Source organism: Hordeum vulgare, chromosome 5H (genome assembly GCF_904849725.1).
Source record: "Hordeum vulgare subsp. vulgare chromosome 5H, MorexV3_pseudomolecules_assembly, whole genome shotgun sequence".
Lineage (NCBI taxonomy): Eukaryota > Viridiplantae > Streptophyta > Magnoliopsida > Poales > Poaceae > Hordeum > Hordeum vulgare.
The window spans coordinates 229,599,650-229,619,229 of NC_058522.1; the positions used below are offsets into that span (position 1 = coordinate 229,599,650).

General features: G+C 42.7%; 1 protein-coding gene across 3 annotated transcripts; it reads left to right on the forward strand.

Moving 5' to 3' along the window:
* Positions 1-102: 102 nt before the first annotated feature.
* LOC123452901 lies at positions 103-12,209 on the forward strand. 3 transcript variants are annotated; one of them, XM_045129635.1, is made up of 23 exons: positions 103-455; positions 590-3,088; positions 3,215-3,359; positions 3,463-3,795; positions 3,902-3,983; positions 4,063-4,166; positions 4,296-4,673; positions 5,050-5,709; positions 5,813-6,106; positions 6,194-6,352; positions 6,448-6,780; positions 6,896-6,943; positions 7,031-7,198; positions 7,400-7,576; positions 7,672-8,004; positions 8,130-8,205; positions 8,299-8,402; positions 8,540-9,679; positions 10,076-10,157; positions 10,243-10,346; positions 10,426-10,707; positions 10,805-11,464; positions 11,573-12,209. In XM_045129635.1, the coding sequence occupies exons 1-23, from the start codon at positions 342-344 to the stop codon at positions 11,596-11,598; spliced, it is 8,301 nt and encodes a 2,766-aa protein (XP_044985570.1). In that variant the 5' UTR covers positions 103-341; the 3' UTR covers positions 11,599-12,209. The 3 variants fall into 3 exon arrangements, with proteins under 3 accessions (XP_044985570.1, XP_044985568.1, XP_044985569.1); XM_045129633.1 differs by having other exon boundaries at positions 590-3,359; XM_045129634.1 differs by having other exon boundaries at positions 590-3,359; positions 3,911-3,983.
* Positions 12,210-19,580: the final 7,371 nt, after the last annotated feature.

Consider the following 19,580-nt stretch of genomic DNA (forward strand, 5'->3'; position numbering starts at 1 on the left):
GAAGCCCCAAATTTCGAAGCCCATGCCTCCTTCCGCAGCAAGCCTCGGGCTCTCTGTGACTGCCACACCGTTCCCACCGCCACCGCCCTTCCGGGACCCACAAGTCAGTATCCCACCAACTAGCCCGCACTCCCCGGCCGCGACGAACCCAAAATCCCCCGACGCCTGGGATTCGATCGATTGAAATCCGAAACTAAAAATCCGCCGAGAGGTTCCCCCGCTCCCCCGCCCCCTCCGGAAGTTCGAAAGCAGCGAGAGCCTGGATCCGCGGAGATGGCCGGTGCTCTCGCCGGATCGTGGTGACCTGCGGGGTGGGGTTTGGGTTCGTGCGCGCGGCTAAGATGGATTTCGCGGCGATGAAGCGGCGGGAACTGCAGGCGCTCTGCAAGGAGCACGGCCTCAAGGCCAACGGATCAAACGCCGACCTGGCCGCCCGCCTCGCCGCCACGCTCCCGGTATGGACTGTGGGTCCCCAGTCGCTCTCCTCGAACCCTCGCTTTTTCTCTTGGTTCCTCGCTATGCTTCACGCGACTCGAGCGGCTGTCAAAATGGAGGTGACTGATCCTTGTGTTGTTTGAACGCTTTGCAGATTTCCGGCGGTGCGGAGGAGGACGCCGTCGGCGTCGTTGTGGGGAAGGGATGTTTGAAGCGATCGTCCGGCGGCGCTATCGGCGGGGATTCGGATGCGGCCAAGAAGGTGACGTTTGTGTTGGAGGAAGAGGAGGAAGAGGAGGAGGCGGAGGTGGGTGACAGACGCCGGAGGTCCCAGCTGTTGTTGTCGCCGGTTGTTGCCAGGACGAGGGGTAGGCGGAGGGCCGAGGGTGCTCTCTCTCTCGCTGAAGAAGCTGGGGGGGAGGGTCGTACAACGCGTTCCCAAGTTGGTAGTGATTCTGCTGACGAAAGTGATGGTGGGAAGGCAGGTGCAGATGCTGTGACGAGGCGGCACACGAGGAATGCAGCCAATTTGGGTGCAGGTGATGTGGTTGAGAGGGTAGCTGGAGCTGCAGGTCGGAAAACCCCTGCCAAATCCGAGCAACAAGAGGTGGACGCTGGAGAAGCAGTTGGTAAGAAGCATCAGCTGAAGCGGAAGACCAGGGAGAATGAGGCTGACGATGTGGATGTCAGTGTGCAAGTTGGAGTTTCTCGCAGAAGCGCAAGGGCTAGTGCTCTTCAGTCTGAACCTGCTGCCGCACCGTCTCCTGTTGTTCACAACAAAAGAGGGAGGAAGAAGGCAGGAGATATCAAGGAACAAGATCGTGTCAAGGAGCAACCTACTGAAATTCAACATGTGGGCAGAAGATCTGGATCGGTTGTTGTCACTCCACTGACGCCTGCTGTTTCTGAAAATAAGAGAAGTAGGTCAAAGGTGCTGGAAGGGAAAACTGCCGTGGAGAAGGTTGCTGATGTGGAAATATCTGGTAGGACTACAAGATCAAGCTCCGTAGCAGCTGACGCGACGTCACCAATTGTTGTTGTGAACAAGAGGAGAAAGAAGGAAAGTGTCTGCTCAGATGAAGGGCCACATACAGTTCCAGATGTGACAAATGGTGCTCCTGTTACAAGGGTCTTGAGGAATAGAGCTATTCAGACCGTTGGCAGTACTGACTTGAAGGTAGCTCAGCCAACCATGCTCAATTCCGCCAAAGATGGCGTAGAAGATGGTGTGGCTAAGCGAGGTGGGCATGTGGGGTCCAAAAAGAGGAAAATGCCGAATGGTAGGGCTACAGTAGCCACAAATGGCGGTGAAATCCCATTTTCTGATAGCAATGGTAAGGCTTCTGCTATGGACATGCACTTAGAGATACCTGGGCCTGTGAGAAGATCAATGCGGAAATCTGTTGTTCCATTGTTTCTTGAGCATGAAACCAAAGGTATGCATGGAGATGTGGAGATCAAAGAAACAGTGACAAAACCTGTTGGGCGATCAACCCGGCGGTCTGTTGCCCCAGTTATACTTGAGAAAGAGTGCAAGGGTCTCACAAAACCTGTGGAGATCAAAGCAACAGTGACAAAACCTGTTGGGCGATCAAACCGCCGATCTGTTGCCCCAATTACTCTTGAGAAACAGTGCAAGGGTCTCACAAAAGAAATGGTTCCTCAAGCGCATGTTAAGGGACCAGCAAAGAAATCTGTTGTCTTGTCTATGACTGAGAAAGGAAGAAAGAGCATCGTTACAGACATGATTCCAGAAGCGCGTGCTGGAAGGTCAACGCGGAAACCTGCTCTTGCTATTGTTAATAGTAAGAAGAATGATCACTGTGAAGCAGCCAGCAGTGAGAAGTCTTCAAGTGCTAAGAGTGAGGAGTTGGAGAAGCAACAAACAGTCAAGGAACCTGTTAGACGGTTAACACGGAAATCATTTGTCCCAGCTGTGCTTGAGAAGGACAGGAAGGTTGTACCTGCAGAAATGAATCCTGATACACAGGTCAATAATGAGAATGGTGATCACACTAATATGGAATGTGCTAAGGGTGAACACTTGGAGAAACAACTAGTAGTGAAAGAACCATCTAGGCGATCAACGCATGAATCTGTTGCCCCACATGTGATGGAGAAAGAAATTAAGGGTTTACAAGAAGAATCAAAGTCTGAAGATCCTGTGAGCACATCCGTTCGTAAGCTGGCTGGTCCTAATGCGGTTGATAAGCAGAGCAAAGATCACAGAGAAATTGTCCCACATGTGATTGAGAAAGAAATTAATGGTTCTCAAGAAGAATCAAAGCCAGATGTTCCTGTGAGGACAGTGTGTAAACTGGCTGGTCCTAATGTGGTTGATAAGGAGAGCAAGTATCACACTGAAATTGTCAGAAGGGAAGAGTCAAGTGTTCGCCCAAGAAGCGCACAAACAAGACATTCTGTTCAGAATGATGCGAGTCTGCGGCACACAAGATACAGATCTTCAAAGCTAGCAATATCACCGCTACAGTCAAAGCCCACAGCTTCAAAGGGAAGACTGACAAAGAGGAGTGGAACTGCATCTTTGGAAGAAGTTATGCCTCCTGAAGAGCAGAAGGAAGAACAAATTGCTCATGGTGTCGACACGAGTGATACGATCGATGTTGCCAGTGCTAATAGCTTGGAAAGTGGGGTGCTACCTTCCCCAGCTGAAAAATCTGATTTGCGTGACTCCCAGCTTAAATCTCAGCCGGAGGGCACAGTTGTTGATTCCAGCATCAGCCTTGGTAAAGATGTTAGTAATAGCTTGGAAAGTGGGGTGCTACCTTCCCCAGCTGAAAAATCTGATTTGCGTGACTCCCAGCTTAAATCTCAGCCGGAGGGCACAGTTGTTGATTCCAGCATCAGCCTTGGTAAAGATGTTAGTACCAGCTTGGAGTTTGAGCTCGAGAGCCCAGTAGTAGGTCAGTAACTCAGTGTTATTGTTACTCTGAATTTGCTTTCTTATCATGTTGTTCTGTACAATTCCTTTTGGGGTAATGCGTATTTGTTCAAATAATGTTTCAGGTACCACTGACACTGAGAAGCCTTCGTCCGATTTAACTATTCCGGACTGTAAACATGTAGGTGATTTATCTGAGGAAGCCCTGGACTCAACAGAAAATGATGCTGGAAGGTGCTCACCAGATCTTGGAAACATAGAAGGACCTGATACACATAATACTAGTCCATCTTTTAAAAATGGCATAGAAGAATCAGATGTTCACAAGGTTGAATGTCAAGTTGAAACAGTTGCTTCATTAAAACCTGACTCATATCAAGGCTCTGATGAATATTCAACCAGAGTTGAAGAAAGTGTAGGTTTAATGTTTTCGTCTCAGCATAATAATGAACAAGAAGGTATATATTTTGTCTTCTGTCACAGGTTTCTATTGTAGAATGTCTAATTTGTGCTGTTCCTTTTTTTTCTGTGCAAAATATGAAGTGAAATCAATTTGTTTCTTAGGATTTACAGTTTCCACCCTCAGAAAAGATTGGGTTGCATCCGTGCAGCTGTATTCGTCAGAGGATGTACATCATACAGTAAGGTAAATGTATTTTTGATACCTAAAATTACAGATATGGTGAACGCTTCACTCTTCTAAAATTGTTAAATGCAATTTACAGGGATGTTACTAGAAAGGACGGGATCTGCTACAAGGAAGAGAAAACGGCCCTTATTCCTTCAGACATTAATGCTCTCCATGAAAAATCACATGCGGATGAACCTGGTAATCTTCTAAATTATTTCTTTTCTTTTTAGTGACTGTTTTGCGCAAACTCTCGTTTTTATCTTCTTTTATACTAATTCAGTAATATAATTGATATCTCTAGGCTGACCTGTGCATCTCCTACTGCAGCTGAGCACGTTTCTGGTGTTAGTGGAGCTCTATTTCGCATTTCACAGAGCACCACTATTGTTGATGAAGTTAATTCGGATTCTTCACAACTAGAATCAGTTGATGCTTTAGATAATCATATAGTATCTTCTAATACCAAAGGGCTTCAAAAGGATAACATAGAGGAATGCAATCTATACAATGCTAGAGTTACAGAAGGCATCCATGCAAGTGTCATGTCTGAAGCTGAACGGGTTGCGGTACCAGAAACATTAGCATTGCATGAGCTGCTTAAGCGCAATCTGGAGGGTGATGATCTCGAAGTACAAAGCTTTAACCACTGTGAAGATGAATCTCCAAAACAATCTACATGTGAGGGTCAAAGCTTTTTAGGGTCAGGTAAATATTTCTGATAACTTATTAGATTAATCTGGGACACGGTCTGTTTGATTCGATAGTACTCTCATCATTTTGCAAAAAAGTGACATTTTGGGTATTGATTTTGTCTGCAAGATTTAACACTGACCAGTAGTTTCTACCATGTATATATATGAAACCCAACAAAATTAAAATACTCTGAAATATTTATGAGTCACATCTTAACATATGGTTTTTAAGTTCCCAATCTAAATATTTAAAAGAATATTGGCAGTCAAGAATCTAAAAAGTTTGAATGAAGGTGCTGTTTGACAACACCACTTCTAGTTATTTGTCAACCGGAGACAGTAAAATATTTGCTCTCCATATTATCTTATGACTTGCACTTTTACATCAGGTATTTGTCAAACTGTTTCACAAAGGTATACAGATTTAGTTTGTGTCAAGGATCATGAAGATGAATGCAATCAACACAGTGAAGATCAGCTTACTTCAGGCATCCTAGGAAGTGGCATGTCTGAACCTGCACTTGTTGAACGATCGGAAATTGGAATGGCTTTGTTCCCAGCTGCAGAAACATCACCATTTTCAGATGAGCAGCTTAACACCAAGCTGGAGGGCAACGCTGAACAAAGCCTTATCAGTGACAAAGACAGCAGCAATATTACTCTCACTGATTTTTTGGGAAAGAATCATCTGTCTAGCTTCAAGGGCCCTATAATGGATCCTTGGCATGACCAGGAGCTCCCAAATGACATGCCTGCACCTAAACCTCCTGAAGAATCTGCAGTTTTTCTGGATGACAAAGTCTCGGGTTCCGTGCAAAGCCGTAGCTCTGATAAAGATGGTAGCAACATCTCTGACACTGGATCTTTGGGAAACAAGAATCTGTCCAGCATGAAGGACCCTTCAATGGATCCTTGCCATGACCAGGAACTCCCCAGTGACCTTTCAATGGATCCTTGCCATGACCAGGAACCCCCCAGTGACATGCCTGCACCTAAATCTCCTGAAGATCTTGCAGCTTGTATGGATGAGAGAGTGTCAGGTTCAGTAGGTTAGCATTGGTCCTCTTTTGTCTTGTCAAATAAATTCCTTAAGTTCCTTTGTATGATATTTACTTTCCCTAACGTGTTTCCTGATTCCAATTTTTACATCAGGGATTTGTCAAACTAGTGCAAGTATAGTCAAAGGAAACCACATTGCTATGGATCCCCACTGTGCTGTGAAGCAAGTGGATAACCTGAGCCAATCTGCAGCTGCCTTGCTGAGAAATAGGAAGAGAACACCTTGTAAGCCCGATGGTCTTGAGCCTCTCAGTGATGACTTGTTTGTGATTGATTCATCAACACCTATGGAGCCTCTACTGGCGGAAGCAGGACTCAAAGTTGGCAGTCCTGACAAGAAACTACCTATGGAGCAGGTTCAGCAAGATGATTTACAAGTGCAAGAAGGTAAGGATCTGTTGTCTCAAGGAGAAGTGCTTTGTTTGCTCCATTGAGTTATATATTATTTGACAGGAATATATAAATATCTGTCAGGTACCGTAGAGAAGCCATCATTAGATTCAGCCACATCAGAGAGTAAACATGAATGTATATTACCTGATAAAGCAGGTTATCTCTCATTGAAGAATGAGATATATCCATCAAGTATTGAACAGTCCCTTTCCTCGCAGGATGATGTACAAGTAGAGGCAGGTTAGGATCTTTTATATAATCTCTAAAGGATGAGTAGTTTGGCTGCCCAGTTGTGTTATGTGTTAATTTGAGAGGAATATATCAAAATTTGTCAGGTACCCTAAAGGAGACAGCACTAGGTTCGACTACACCAGAGTGTAAAGATGAATATGAATTTCTTGATGAAGCAGATCCACACTCATTGAAGCACGAGAGAGGTTCATTGATTGTTGAACAATCACCATTTAGTCTGCCGAAGACCCTTTTCTCGCAGGGAAGTGTAGAAGAACCCAGTGAATGTGTTGTCCTTTCTTCAGCAAGAGTTCAGTCTGAAAATGGAGTTTGCGAGTCAAATTCTGGTTCCGACCGTGATACTAGTGTAGACTTTAGTGCAGTTTCCAAAAGTAAAGATTGTCTGGATACTTCTGAGCAAGATAAGGAAAATGAAGGTATATTATAACAGAGTCCCTTCGTTCTTTCATAATGCGTGGAAAAGATACATGTTATGATATTCAGCTGTTTGAAGGCTAAATACGTGATGTGAATGATAACATATTCTTTCAGGATTAACGGAGGCTAGTCATCAACAAGGTGATCTCCAAGTACAAGAAGGTAATGATCTGTTATCTAAAGGAGGAGTGGCTTGTTTGCACCATTGAGTTATTTTCTATTTGACACGAATATGTAAATATCTATCAGATACCGTGGAGAGGACAGTACTAGGTTCAGATGTACCAGAGTGTAAACATGAATGTGGATTACCTGCTGAAGCAGAACCCCGCTCATTGATGAATCAGAGATCAAGTATTGAGCAATCGGCATTTGCTGTGCAGTCCCTTATCTCAAAGGAGGATGTTCAAGTACAAGGTAAGGATCTATTATTCCCTCCGATCCATATTACTTGTTGCTCAAACGGATGTATCTGGCATTGAAATACGTCTAGATACATCCGTTTCAGTGACAACTAGTCTGGATCGGAGGGAGTATATATATGCTCTAAAGGATGGGTGGTTCAGTTGCAACATTGAGCTGTATTTTATTTGATCTGTATATATAATTATTTGTCAGGTATTGTAGAGAAGACAGTAGTAGGTTCAGCTACACCGGAGTGTAAACATGAATGTGTATCACCTGATAAAGCAGGACCACGCTCATTGAAGAATGCGAGATATCCATCAAGTATTGAACAATCTAAATTTCATCTGCTGTCCCCTTCCTCGCAGGATGATGTACAAGCACAGGAAGGTAAGGATCTTCTATATAATCTCTAAAGGATGAGTAGTTTGGTTGCCCTGTTGTGTTATTTGTTAATTTGAGAGGAATATATCAAAATTTGTCAGGTACCCTAGACAAGACAGCACTAGGTTCAGCTACACCAGGGTGCAAAGATGAATATGGATTTCCTGATGAAGCAGATCCACATTCATTGAAGCACGAGAGAGGTTCATTGATTGTTGAGCAATCACCATTTAGTCTGCCGAAGACCCTTTTCTTGCAGGAAAGTGTAGAAGAACCCAGTGAATGTGTTGTCCTTTCTTCAGTAAGAGTTCAGGCAGAAAATGGAGTTTGCGAGGCAAATCTTGGTTCAGACCATGATACTATTGCATACTTTAAAGCAGTTTCCAAAAGTGGAGATTTTCAGGATACTTCTGAGCAAGATGGTGAAAATGAAGGTATATGATAACAGCCCCTTTGTTCTTTCATTGTTCTTCTATGAACATGTGGAATAAATACACATTATGATATTCAACTGTTTGAATGCTATATACACAATGTGATTGATAACATATTCTTTCAGGATTAACGGAGGCTAGTCATGGACTAGAGCAGGTGGCAACTGGTCAGCTAGATTTGGAGGCTGTAAATATAATGGAGTATGTGTAATTCATCTCAGAATCAATAGAAGCATGGATATAACTGTTTTGTTTGACCGCTTTAACATGCAAATTATTAATTTCCAATCCCAGGGACGCTGATTCTGAGGAAGTAGCCTATGATGAAGAAAATAAGAAGCTTGTTCATCCTACAGACATGAATTCTTTGTGTGAAAAAATAATTGTCAGCAGACCTGGTAATCACCTTAATTTGTTGAGGAACTACCTTTCATATCAACATTGTTTCATCGGTAGATTAGCAGTTTCCTGTTGGGCATACAAGTAGCATGCACCTATACTTGTGCAGAATCTAATGATTTTTCACTTACTGCAGTTGAGCATGCTTCTGGTCTTGGTGATTCTTTATTGAGCAGGTCACTAATTCCTTCTACTGACAACAATGATGTGCTTCTGAGTTCTAATCCTTGCCTGTTTGAATCAACTAATTTCCTGGATGAAATAGATTCGTCAAATACTAAGGCTTTGCAGCAGGGTCTCAAAAAGCAGCAATGTGATGAGTGCAAGGAATACCAAATTCCTTTTGAAGCCGGTATAAACGATATGATTGAAACTGGCACTGAAAAAGACAGAGACAGTGGAGTTCCACCACTTCCATCTGAACAAACATCAAATATTCTTATGGAGCGGCTTAACACTAAGCTGCTGGGCACAGAAGCTCCGGAATTTGACCTTAGCTGTGACAAAGATGGTAGCGATTATTTAGAGACTGAACCTGCTGTGAACAATGTTTGTAGAAATATTCTTATGGACTACAGTTTACCAAAGGATTGTTCTACGGATGATTACCAGCAAATGGGGCTCTTTGAAGACCTTTCTGAACAAAAATCTCCTGACAATGCTTCTGTGTGCTGGGAGGACAGTGATCCAAGAGGAGTGTCAGCTACCATTGAGAAGCCTTCACCTTCATTTGATTTAGCAATTCCAGATTTTAAACATGAAGGCGCTCTAGCAGAGGAAGCAGTGTACTCAATGAAGAATAACACTGAAAGCTGTTCACGAGATCACAGACGATCGTCCATTGGGCTTCATCACTTGTTCTTGCAGGAGTCATTAACAGGATCAGATTTGCCTGGTGATCTTGTGCTTCCAAGTACTGAGAATGAAGATGGTTCCAACACTTGTCATGCTGAAAAAATTCCAGGATTTAAACATGAAGGTGCTCTATCAGACGAAGCAGTGTACTCACTGAAGAACACTGAAAGCTCTTCACGAGATCAGAGACGATTGTCCATTGGGCTTCATCACTTGTTCTTGCAGGAATCATTTAAAGGATCAGATGTGCATGATGATCTTGTGCTTCCAAGTACTGAGAATGAAGATGATTCCAACACTCGTCATGCTGAAAAAATGGTTTCTTCAGAACCTGATTCACATCAAGGCTCTCGTGTAGATTTAAGTATGGTTGAAGAAATTAAGGGTTTGTTTTCATCTCAGAGAGACTATGAACAAGAAGGTATGGATTTATCTATTACCTAGTACTCCCTTTGTTTCTTTTTGCTTCGCATATTAGGTTTATCATCAGTATCTTTTTGATGTTTGACCAAATGTATAGAAAAAAAATATCATCATTCCAAATACCAAACTAATATCATTAGATCTATCATGGAATATATTTGTACATTCTATGTATTTATTAGGCATTATATATGTTAATAACTTTTAGAACAAATTAATTCAAGCTTAATATTTGCTACACAAAGTTTGACTTGAGACAAACCTAATATGTGAAGTAAAAAGAGATGGATGGAGTACTAGTAGGTGTCGGTTTTAGAATATCAATTTCTTGTTGTTCCTCTGTTTACTATTTTTCTATGCAATACCAGAACTAAATTATGTTATATTCTTTTAGGATTCTTGAGTTCCAGCCACAAAACAGAAAATGTTGCATCTGCCCAGTTGGATATATCAGAGGATCGTAATCTCATGAGAAGGTAATTTTACTCTAGATTAAAATAAGTAAATCTGCAATGAACGATATGTGGCCATTTTTATTAAAATGAGAAGTCCAACCTATAGGGATATTATTACCGAGGTGATCTGCAAGGAGGAAGAGAAACGTGAACTCATTCCTTCTCTTGACACTGACACCCCTTGTGGAATATCACATACTGATGAACCTGGTAAACCTTGATTTTGTTGTTCTTGTTTGTACAGACTTAAACCATAGAAGCTTTATTAAAATATATTTCTTCTATTCAGATGAACAGCAAATAACACTGCTGCAAGCTGCGGAAACATCGGCGTCAGCAGATAAGCAGCTTAGCTCTGAGTCGGCGGAGGATGAATTTAAGGAACACAACGTTAGTAGTGAAGTAACAAGTGGCATTTTTGGTGTTGGATCGGTGAAGAGTAATCTATTCCATTTGCACGAAGACTCTCACACCAATCCTATCCAGGGAAAGGATCTCCCAAATGACCTATCTGCACCTAAATCTCCTGTACAATCCACCACTGGTCAGGCTGAGAGTCTTTTAGGATCAGGTCAGTAGTTGTGATGACCTGATTGGATTTTCTAACCTGGATGTATTTTAATTCCTTGAAATTTACTTATTGCATTGTGCTGAGACACTTTTATCAGGCCTTTGTCACACTGTTGTTCGAAGGAGTACAGAAGAAATCCACACGAAGCTCCAACATAAGCGTAAAGAGGAATGCAGCGAGTACATTGATGATCAAGCCACTCTCATGTCTGAACGTGCACTGTTTGGAGGATCAGTAAGTGGAATGACACTGCTGCCAACTGCAGAACCATCTTCATTGCCAGAAGAGCAGTTTGACCCTGAGCCCGAGTGTGATGGATTTGAGGAACCTGACTGTAGTTATGATGAAGATGCAAGCTACTTATTTGGTTCTGGATCTGTGAAGAACAATGTACCCCATCTGGGTCATAAGGAGGAATACTATGAGCACAGTGATGATCCATACATAAGTGGCATGCCCAAGCCCTCACTGAACGGAGAATCAGAAAGTGGAGTGGCACTGCTGCCAGCTGAAGAAACACCAGCATTGACAAATGAGCACCTTAACTTCAAGATGGAGGAACCCAGTCTTTACTTCGATATAGACATTAGTGACATGTCTGATACTGGATTAATGGAGAACGACAATCTATCTAGCTTGCCCAAAGAGAATTATATGGAAACGTGGAAACAAGGTGAGATTTCAATTGGCACGTCTGCAGCAAAGTCTCTAGGAGAATCTGCAGTTTGCTCAGATGACAAGGTTCCTGGGTCAGGAGGTCAGCATATTTCTTTAATTTTTATACTGTTTCTTTTTGCCAGGAACTATTTTAGTTCCATCCCTGCTATATATGTTGCTTATTACGTTTCCTGACACTTGACATCAGGAACCTGCCAAACTAGTGGGCGATGACGTATAGATGAAATTAGCACAAAGCTGCTGAGCTTCAAAATTTCGAGCGCAGTCAAGGGAAGTTACATTGCCCTGGACTCTGCCGACCCGAAGCAAGGCGACAACCCAAGTCCGTCTGCTTTACTAGGGAACTGGGAGAATGTTCCTGCAACCGAAACAGATGATCCTGCAAAGCAAAACAGTGACTGCTCGGTTCCAAAGGACTCCTCAAGGCGAGAGGCCACCGACGGATTGTAGATTGTTAGGCTAGTGTTTTGGTTCCGTTCTTCAACCTTTGCCTGAAGGAAGTGATTATGTCTTCTAGGATGCGAAATCGATATCCATGCTTGTCTTAAAACCATTACCGTTTAGTGTGTCCATGATAATAGTAAGAGATTGATGCAATTGTCCATAATAGGTTGGTTTTTGCAGTCTATGAGAAAAGCGTAGTTGTTAATATCCCTGCGTTTGTTCAATATCATATCTCTACGTTCTGCTGTCTTATTTTGAGTCGAATGTATGTTCAGGAGTTGCGTTTTGTAGTTCGGCGTTTCTGGTCAATTGGTTCGTTGCAATTGTATGCCTCAGAACAACGTGGGCAACCCTTTGAAATTTAACAATTGTTATCTGTATTTGAAAGTGTTTGCTGAACCTTCTAGACTGCTTTAGATTCTCAACGGCCGCAGAGAGTCCTAAAATTCAAACTGGTGCAGTTCTAGATCAGGTAGGAGAAGAAAAAGAACACACGGGCAATTCTCCAAATATGATTAATTATAAGGTGGTGGCCATGGTCGACAAGAGCGATGTGCGGCCACGTAGAGGTTCGGTGAAGCCCAAAACTGGGGGTCCTGAGCAAGCATCCCAATAGTTGATATTTAAACAAACTGCAACGGACATGTGAAATTCCGTTATATCTATGTCAATTAGAGTCGGTGATTAGTCATTTTTTATAAATTCTTTATTGAAGAATTACTAAGTGAAGAAATATAAAAAAAATAAAAACTACGTAGCGCATAAAGTACTCACGTGCATGTGAAACATGATAATAATAAAGTCGTCATGATGAAATAAAGTAAACACGAGGTATAAATAACATGTAACCAAAATAAGCAGGCGGAAGGTAAAGTGATTGAAGAATTTGAATTGAGAAAATTATGAAATTCTCGAGTGAAAGTCTTCAAACAATATGGATCAATTTCATCAACATGTAATGAGGAAATGAAAAGGTTGAAGAAATAAAACTAGTTACTCGATGAAGACAATGATTTGTTCTACCAGTTCGAACTCTTGTGACAATTGTATGTCTGGTTGAAACGGTGTGAAATTCAAACGAGATGACACACATCCCTCACTGTATTCTCCTTGAGCTAAAATTACACAGACTCCGTCCAACCACTCGTGATAAGTCTTCAAGGTAGACTTCCAAACCTTCACGGACTTGGTCACACGACAATCCACAATTAATCTTGTATGCTCTAGACCATGACACTTAACCGTCTGAAAGATACATAGTCTTCAATGGTAACAGACGTCGATTTCATACAAAACAATTTCTTCAGTGATGCTGAATCACTTTGAGGCTCTGGGTGTATAGGCTTTTCCTCACTCAGAATTCTCTCAAAATCTTCAGAGGAAGGGTTGCTCTAGATGACACTTGTCAATCTCTCTCTCGGAGTAGCCAACCAATAAATGGTTGTGGGACTGACTATTTATAGTTAGGGGGCAACCCGATATGATATGACATAAATGCCCCCCTTTAGATATTACGATTGTCGGGACAAGGATCCACCAGACAACTCCCATACAGCGTAGCAACGATCAGAAATTTGAACTCACAAATTCTTTGGTGCTATCAATTTCCTCACGGTAGGCAATTCACATTGGTCAAATCCTAACTCCTAAGTCAGACCAATTTCCTTAGTGGTCAGAATAATTTCGTACCTGTCACTGAAGAACTCGACTGTACAATATGATATTTCCAAAGTCTTAAGTCAAAGAAATAGATAGGCGTAGGTTTTGATAAGAACATCACTTGGCAATACACCTATGTATTACCTGGACCACCTTTAACTGTACGGTGTTTTCTTGTTTTCTATGACTCAATAAGAGGAAAATATTCTATGAAAACAAAGTCTTCAAGCTTCAAAGTCCTCACTTCAATTTCTTCAAAGGTCACACCAGATTCTTCACATCAATTCCTCAAGAAGAGCACGAAAGTATTCACTTGAAAAAATAATTAAGGGTCGTATTTCATCCGTTAAACCAAACTCTTGAGGGACTATAGTACATGTGTAGACTCATAAACATATTAGTCCCTTAACCCATTTGTCTTTAATACTCCAAAACCACTAAGGGGGCACTAGATGCACTTACAACCTCCCTCTTTTTAGCGATTGATGACAAATAGGTTAAGTTTTCAATGAGAATAAAAATATAAAGTGTAAGTAAAGAGTATGAATAATTTGATTATAAGATATAGAGGAACTCCCCCTCAAGATGTACATATTGAAGAATTTGCTTTGGATTGCAAATGTACATGGCATGATGAAATTGTGTAGATCTCCCATTATATCTTGGAATCCATTCGTGCATTAAAAATATAATATGAAGAATTTGAAATACATGATGGAAAATGGTGTATCAGGAAATTCAGCATGCGTGCATAGATAAGTTTGAGGAATAAGCATCCACAAAAGGTTCAAAAGAGTCAGACCACCATCGATCTTAAGTTTACAACTCGTTACATAAAACACGACAGAAGAACGAGAGTTGTAACTTAATCAAAAGTATCAACCCATATAAAGACCCGCTGGAAGACTAACTTAAATTTCTCTCCCTTTGTCAATAAATGACCAAAAGAAGACGAAATTGAGGACCAATGCCCGTGAAGAATTTCATCCTGAAGGTGGTGGAGGAGCGCCCACGTTATTGTTGGGGTCGATTGTTGAAGAAGAACCATCATCAGTATCATCAAGGTCTCCAGCTTCACTAGTGATGCGCAACGACGAATATGAGCCGGGCTCAAGTGGAGGAACTTGAACTTTCTTGAACTTCTTCATGGGTGGGTATGACCAATCAAAGTTTTGTTGGAAGTCCATGGCTCCATTTTCTTTAGCAAACTTGAGATATGATAGAATGGCCGACCAACAATCAAAATTCTCACGGGCTTAATAGTGATTTTTCCTCACTGAGTTCCGCGTCACCGTCATGTTGTGCACAATAGTACCAAGCTGAGTGTAGGATCGAAAGTATGTCTAGAGGGGGGGGGGTGTGATTAGACTATTTGACAAGATAACTTTTTTGCCTTTTCCCAGTTTTACTTGAGAGGCAACTATGACAGTTATAACAAGTAAAGTACACCCTACACATGCAGTTCTAATAGTATAACAGCGGAAAGTAAACATGCAAGTGTAAACAGAGGAGTAAGCTAGGGAGATCAAACACATAGGTTGACACGACGATTTTTGACATGGTTCCGATAGGTGGCGTTATTGTACGTCCATGTTAGTGGAGACTTCAACCCACGGAGGGTAACGACTGTGAGAGTCCACGGAGGGCTCCACCCACGGAGGGTCCACAAAGAAGTGGCCTTGTCTATCCCACCACGGTTTACGTCAACGTCCTTACTCACGGTAGATCTTCACAAAGTAGGCGATCTCCTTGCCCTTACAAACATCTTGGTTCCACTCCACAATACGAAGTAGGAGGCTCCCAAGCGACACCTAACCAATCTAGGAGGCACCACCCTCCAAAAGGTAGTAGATGGGGTAGATCAATAAACTCCTTGCTCTTGTGCTTCTAAAGATAGTCTCCTCAACACAAATCACACTCTCACAGAATATGAATGGGTAGGAGAGGTTGATTTGGTGGAAAGCAGTTTGGGGAGGCTAGAGATCAAGTTTCAAATGATTGGATTGGAATATCTTGGTCTCAACACATGAGTAGGTGGTTCCCTCTCAGAAAATGGATCTGGAAGTGAAGTGTGTGTTTTCTGAGTGCTTCTCCCACGAATGAGAGGTGGGTGAAGGGGTATATATAGGCAGCAGCCAAAATCCAACCGTTACACACAAAATTTCAAACTCGGTGACACCGAAGTGGACAACTCGTTGGTACCGACTAGTACTAAAAGTGTGAACTTTTGAATCTCGGTGAGACCGATATATAGAACTCGGTGGCACCAAAAAGGTGCCTAACGGTCAGATGACCAAACTCAGTGGCACCGATACTCAAAGTCGGAAATTCCGATTTTATGTATCTTGGCAACAGAATGTTGGTCACACTGAATTCGGTAGCACCGATGTAGTTTTGGTTGCACCGATTTGGTGGAAATGGCTAGGGTTCTTTTCGAGGTTCAAACTCAGTGTGTCCGATGTGGAAATGTTGGTGACACCGAATTTGTGAATGTGAAACTTGATAGGGTGTATATGTGGAAAAAATGACTGAGTGTTTTGGTGGCTAACTTTGAGCATTTGAGCAATCAGTTCATTTTACAACCTCACCCCCTTTAATAGTATTGGCTTTCATATGGACTCAAAAGTGATTTCTCACAAATATAAAATGAAGAGTCTTCTAGCTTGAAGCTTGAGCCAATATTATTCCTTTCTTGCATCAAGGGGTATCTCCACATAAACCTTAAGCCATAACATCTTGTGAACTTTTCTAAAATATACCCGGAAAACACATTGGTCCAATGATGCATATGTTGTGATCAATTATCAAAACCACCATAGGGAGCAATTGTGCTTTCAATCTCCCCCTTTTTGGTAATTTATGACAACATATAGATCAAAGCTTCAACAAAAGATATAATCAATGATTAGCATCGACGCTTTGAGAATTATGTGAAAAGCAAGAGCTCCCCCGAAATTTGTGCATTATTTAAAATTTGCATTTGAATGCAAATGCACAATCGATTAGGATCATGGGTTACTCTTCCATGTCACATACATCTTGGTGGTGCGTAAAAATAATAGCAATGCACATGACACCAACAAGATAAGTGAGTGATCATCAGAAGGATAGCTAAAGGATGATATTGTAGCATCACACAAGATAAAGCGTATGATCAATCACACAGATAGGATAAAGTCATCCAAAAACGAAAGTTTCTAAAACCAAACAGAGCAAATAAAGTCAAAAGCTATCTCTCACACAAAGTCTATGATCTATACATTTCTCCCCCTTTGGCGACAGGTGAGCATCTGAATGTAAGGTGCATATCCACAGGATCTCTTCTCATCCACAACAGTCCTTCGGATAGTCTCAACTATCAAGTCCATCACTCTAAATCTGGTATGGGTATTAAGTACGTGCAGCAGGTTGATAGAATATCCTCTAATCATCTTCTCATCTCCTTACTTAGGCATGAGGGTGTATCGTAGTATAGTGTTCCTCGTGGGAATGCCAGCTTGCAGAAAATATACTGAACCAAACTTGTGAATGGCCAAGTACTGATGTGAACTGGTCTTGTACATATTGTGCATACACATCTACATCCGCATGCCTATTGTACATATTGTGCATATGGAGTTGTGCATATGGATACACATCTACATATTGTACATATTGTGCATATGGAGTTGTGATTCTGCTTTGCTTGTGCATACACATCTACATCCGCATCTTCCTGCTTGGGGACACCAATGATTGCAGCCCATTCAACAATTGTGGCTTCATACTTGTGACCATCAGTCATCCAGACTAAAGTGTCATCTCCATAGAAATGAACAATTGCATAGAATTGCATGATAAGCTCGTCATTCCATGGGGTCATCTCCTTTCCAACAAAATCTTCTATGTCAACTAGTCTGAAGTTCTCTTGAACACGTGGAAAGAAATTCTCATTTTCCTTAATGTATGCCCAGTCGACTGTGACAGCCCGAGACTGACGCTCCAGAAGATTCCCCTCTTTTCCGTTGTTGGCGTGTGTTTATTTTTATTTGTCGCATCATCATTGCATCATGCGCATCATCGGCATTGCATCGGCATCGCGTTGCTTCCAGCTTTCAAAACCTCCATCTGATATTAGTTGTCGGTTCTCTTCGTTTTCGTCGTTGTCCGTTTTGAGCCCGACCACACACGCACGCGCCCACGACATCGTCAAAACCTTGTTTTTAAAAATGTGTATAAAACTTTCTTTGATCGGGTTGAAACTTGGCGTGCAGTCTTATTTAGTTGTAGGTAGGCCGCCTGCCAATTTTTGTTGCAATCGGAGTCCGTCTGGTACCCGAACGGTCGACCATAGCGGCACCGTCTTCGGTTATTCGTCGGACGTTTTTCGGTATTTTAAATCGGTTGCCGCGCCGCACTACTTGTTGGGGAACGTCGCAAGGGAAACAAAAATTTTCCTACGCGCACGAAGACCTATCATGGTGATGTCCATCTACGAGAGGGGATGAGTGATCTACGTGCCCTTGTAGATCGTACAGCAGAAGCGTTAGTGAACGCGGTTGATGTAGTGGAACGTCCTCACGTCCCTCGATCCGCCCCGCGAACAATCCCGCGATCAGTCCCACGATCTAGTACCGAACGGACGGCACCTCCGCGTTCAGCACACGTACAGCTCGACGATGATCTCAGCCTTCTTGATCCAGCAAGAGAGACGGAGAGGTAGAAGAGTTCTCCGGCAGCGTGACGGCGCTCCGGAGGTTGGTGATGATCTTGTCTCAGCAGGGCTCCGCCCGAGCTCCGCAGAAACGCGATCTAGAGGAAAAACTATGGAGGTATGTGGTCGGGCAGCCGTGAGAAAGTCGTCTCAAATCAGCCCTAAAACCTCCGTATATATAGGTGGGAGGGAGGGGAGGAGGCAGCCTCAAAACCTAAAGGTTTGGCCGAAATTGGAGGTGGAGGAGTCCTACTCCAATCCTACTTGGAGTAGGATTCCACCTTCCCACTTGGAAACTCTTTCCACCTTGTGTTTTTTCCTTCTCAAACCTTATGGGCCTTAGTGGGAACTTATTCCAGCCCACTAGGGGCTGGTTTATCTCTTCCCATAGCCCATGAGACCCCTTGAGGCGTGACACCCCTCCCGATGGTCCCCGGCACCCCTCCCGGCACTCCCGGTACACTACCGATGAGCCCGAAACTTTTCCGGTAATGCACGAAAACCTTCCGGTAACCAAATGAGGTCATCCTATATATCAATCTTCGTTTCCGGACCATTCCGGAAACCCTCGTGACGTCCGTGATCTCATCCGGGACTCCGAACAACATTCGGTAACCAACCATATAACTCAAATACGCATAAAACAACGTCGAACCTTAAGTGTGCAGACCCTGCGGGTTCGAGAACTATGTAGACATGACCCGAGAGACTCCTCGGTCAATATCCAATAGCGGGACCTGGATGCCCATATTGGATCCTACATATTCTACGAAGATCTTATCGTTTGAACCTCAGTGCCAAGGATTCATATAATCCCGTATGTCATTCCCTTTGTCCTTCGGTATGTTACTTGCCCGAGATTCGATCGTCAGTATCCGTATACCTATTTCAATCTCGTTTACTGGCAAGTCTCTTTACTCGTTCCGTAATACAAGATCCCGCAACTTACACTAAGTTACATTGCTTGCAAGGCTTGTGTGTGATGTTGTATTACCGAGTGGGCCCCGAGATACCTCTCCGTTCACACGGAGTGACAAATCCCAGTCTTGATCCATACTAACTCAACTAACACCTTCGGAGATACCTGTAGAGCATCTTTATAGTCACCCAGTTACGTTGCGACGTTTGATACACACAAAGCATTCCTCCGGTGTCAGTGAGTTATATGATCTCATGGTCATAGGAATAAATACTTGACACGCAGAAAACAGTAGCAACAAAATGACACGATCAACATGCTACGTCTATTAGTTTGGGTCTAGTCCATCACATGATTCTCCTAATGATGTGATCCCATTATCAAGTGACAACACTTGCCCATGGCCAGGAAACCTTGACCATCTTTGATCAACGAGCTAGTCAACTAGAGGCTTACTAGGGACAGTGTTTTGTCTATGTA

Excerpts from the sequence above, each read along its gene's own strand:
- LOC123452901 (XM_045129633.1), top strand. The coding sequence starts at position 342 with ATGGATTTCGCGGCGATGAAGCGGCGGGAACTGCAGGCGCTCTGCAAG. Across the intron at positions 6,944-7,030 it reads TGATCTCCAAGTACAAGAAG|ATACCGTGGAGAGGACAGTA; the intron begins GTAATGATCTGT and ends AATATCTATCAG. Across the intron at positions 10,708-10,804 it reads TGAGAGTCTTTTAGGATCAG|GCCTTTGTCACACTGTTGTT; the intron begins GTCAGTAGTTGT and ends CACTTTTATCAG.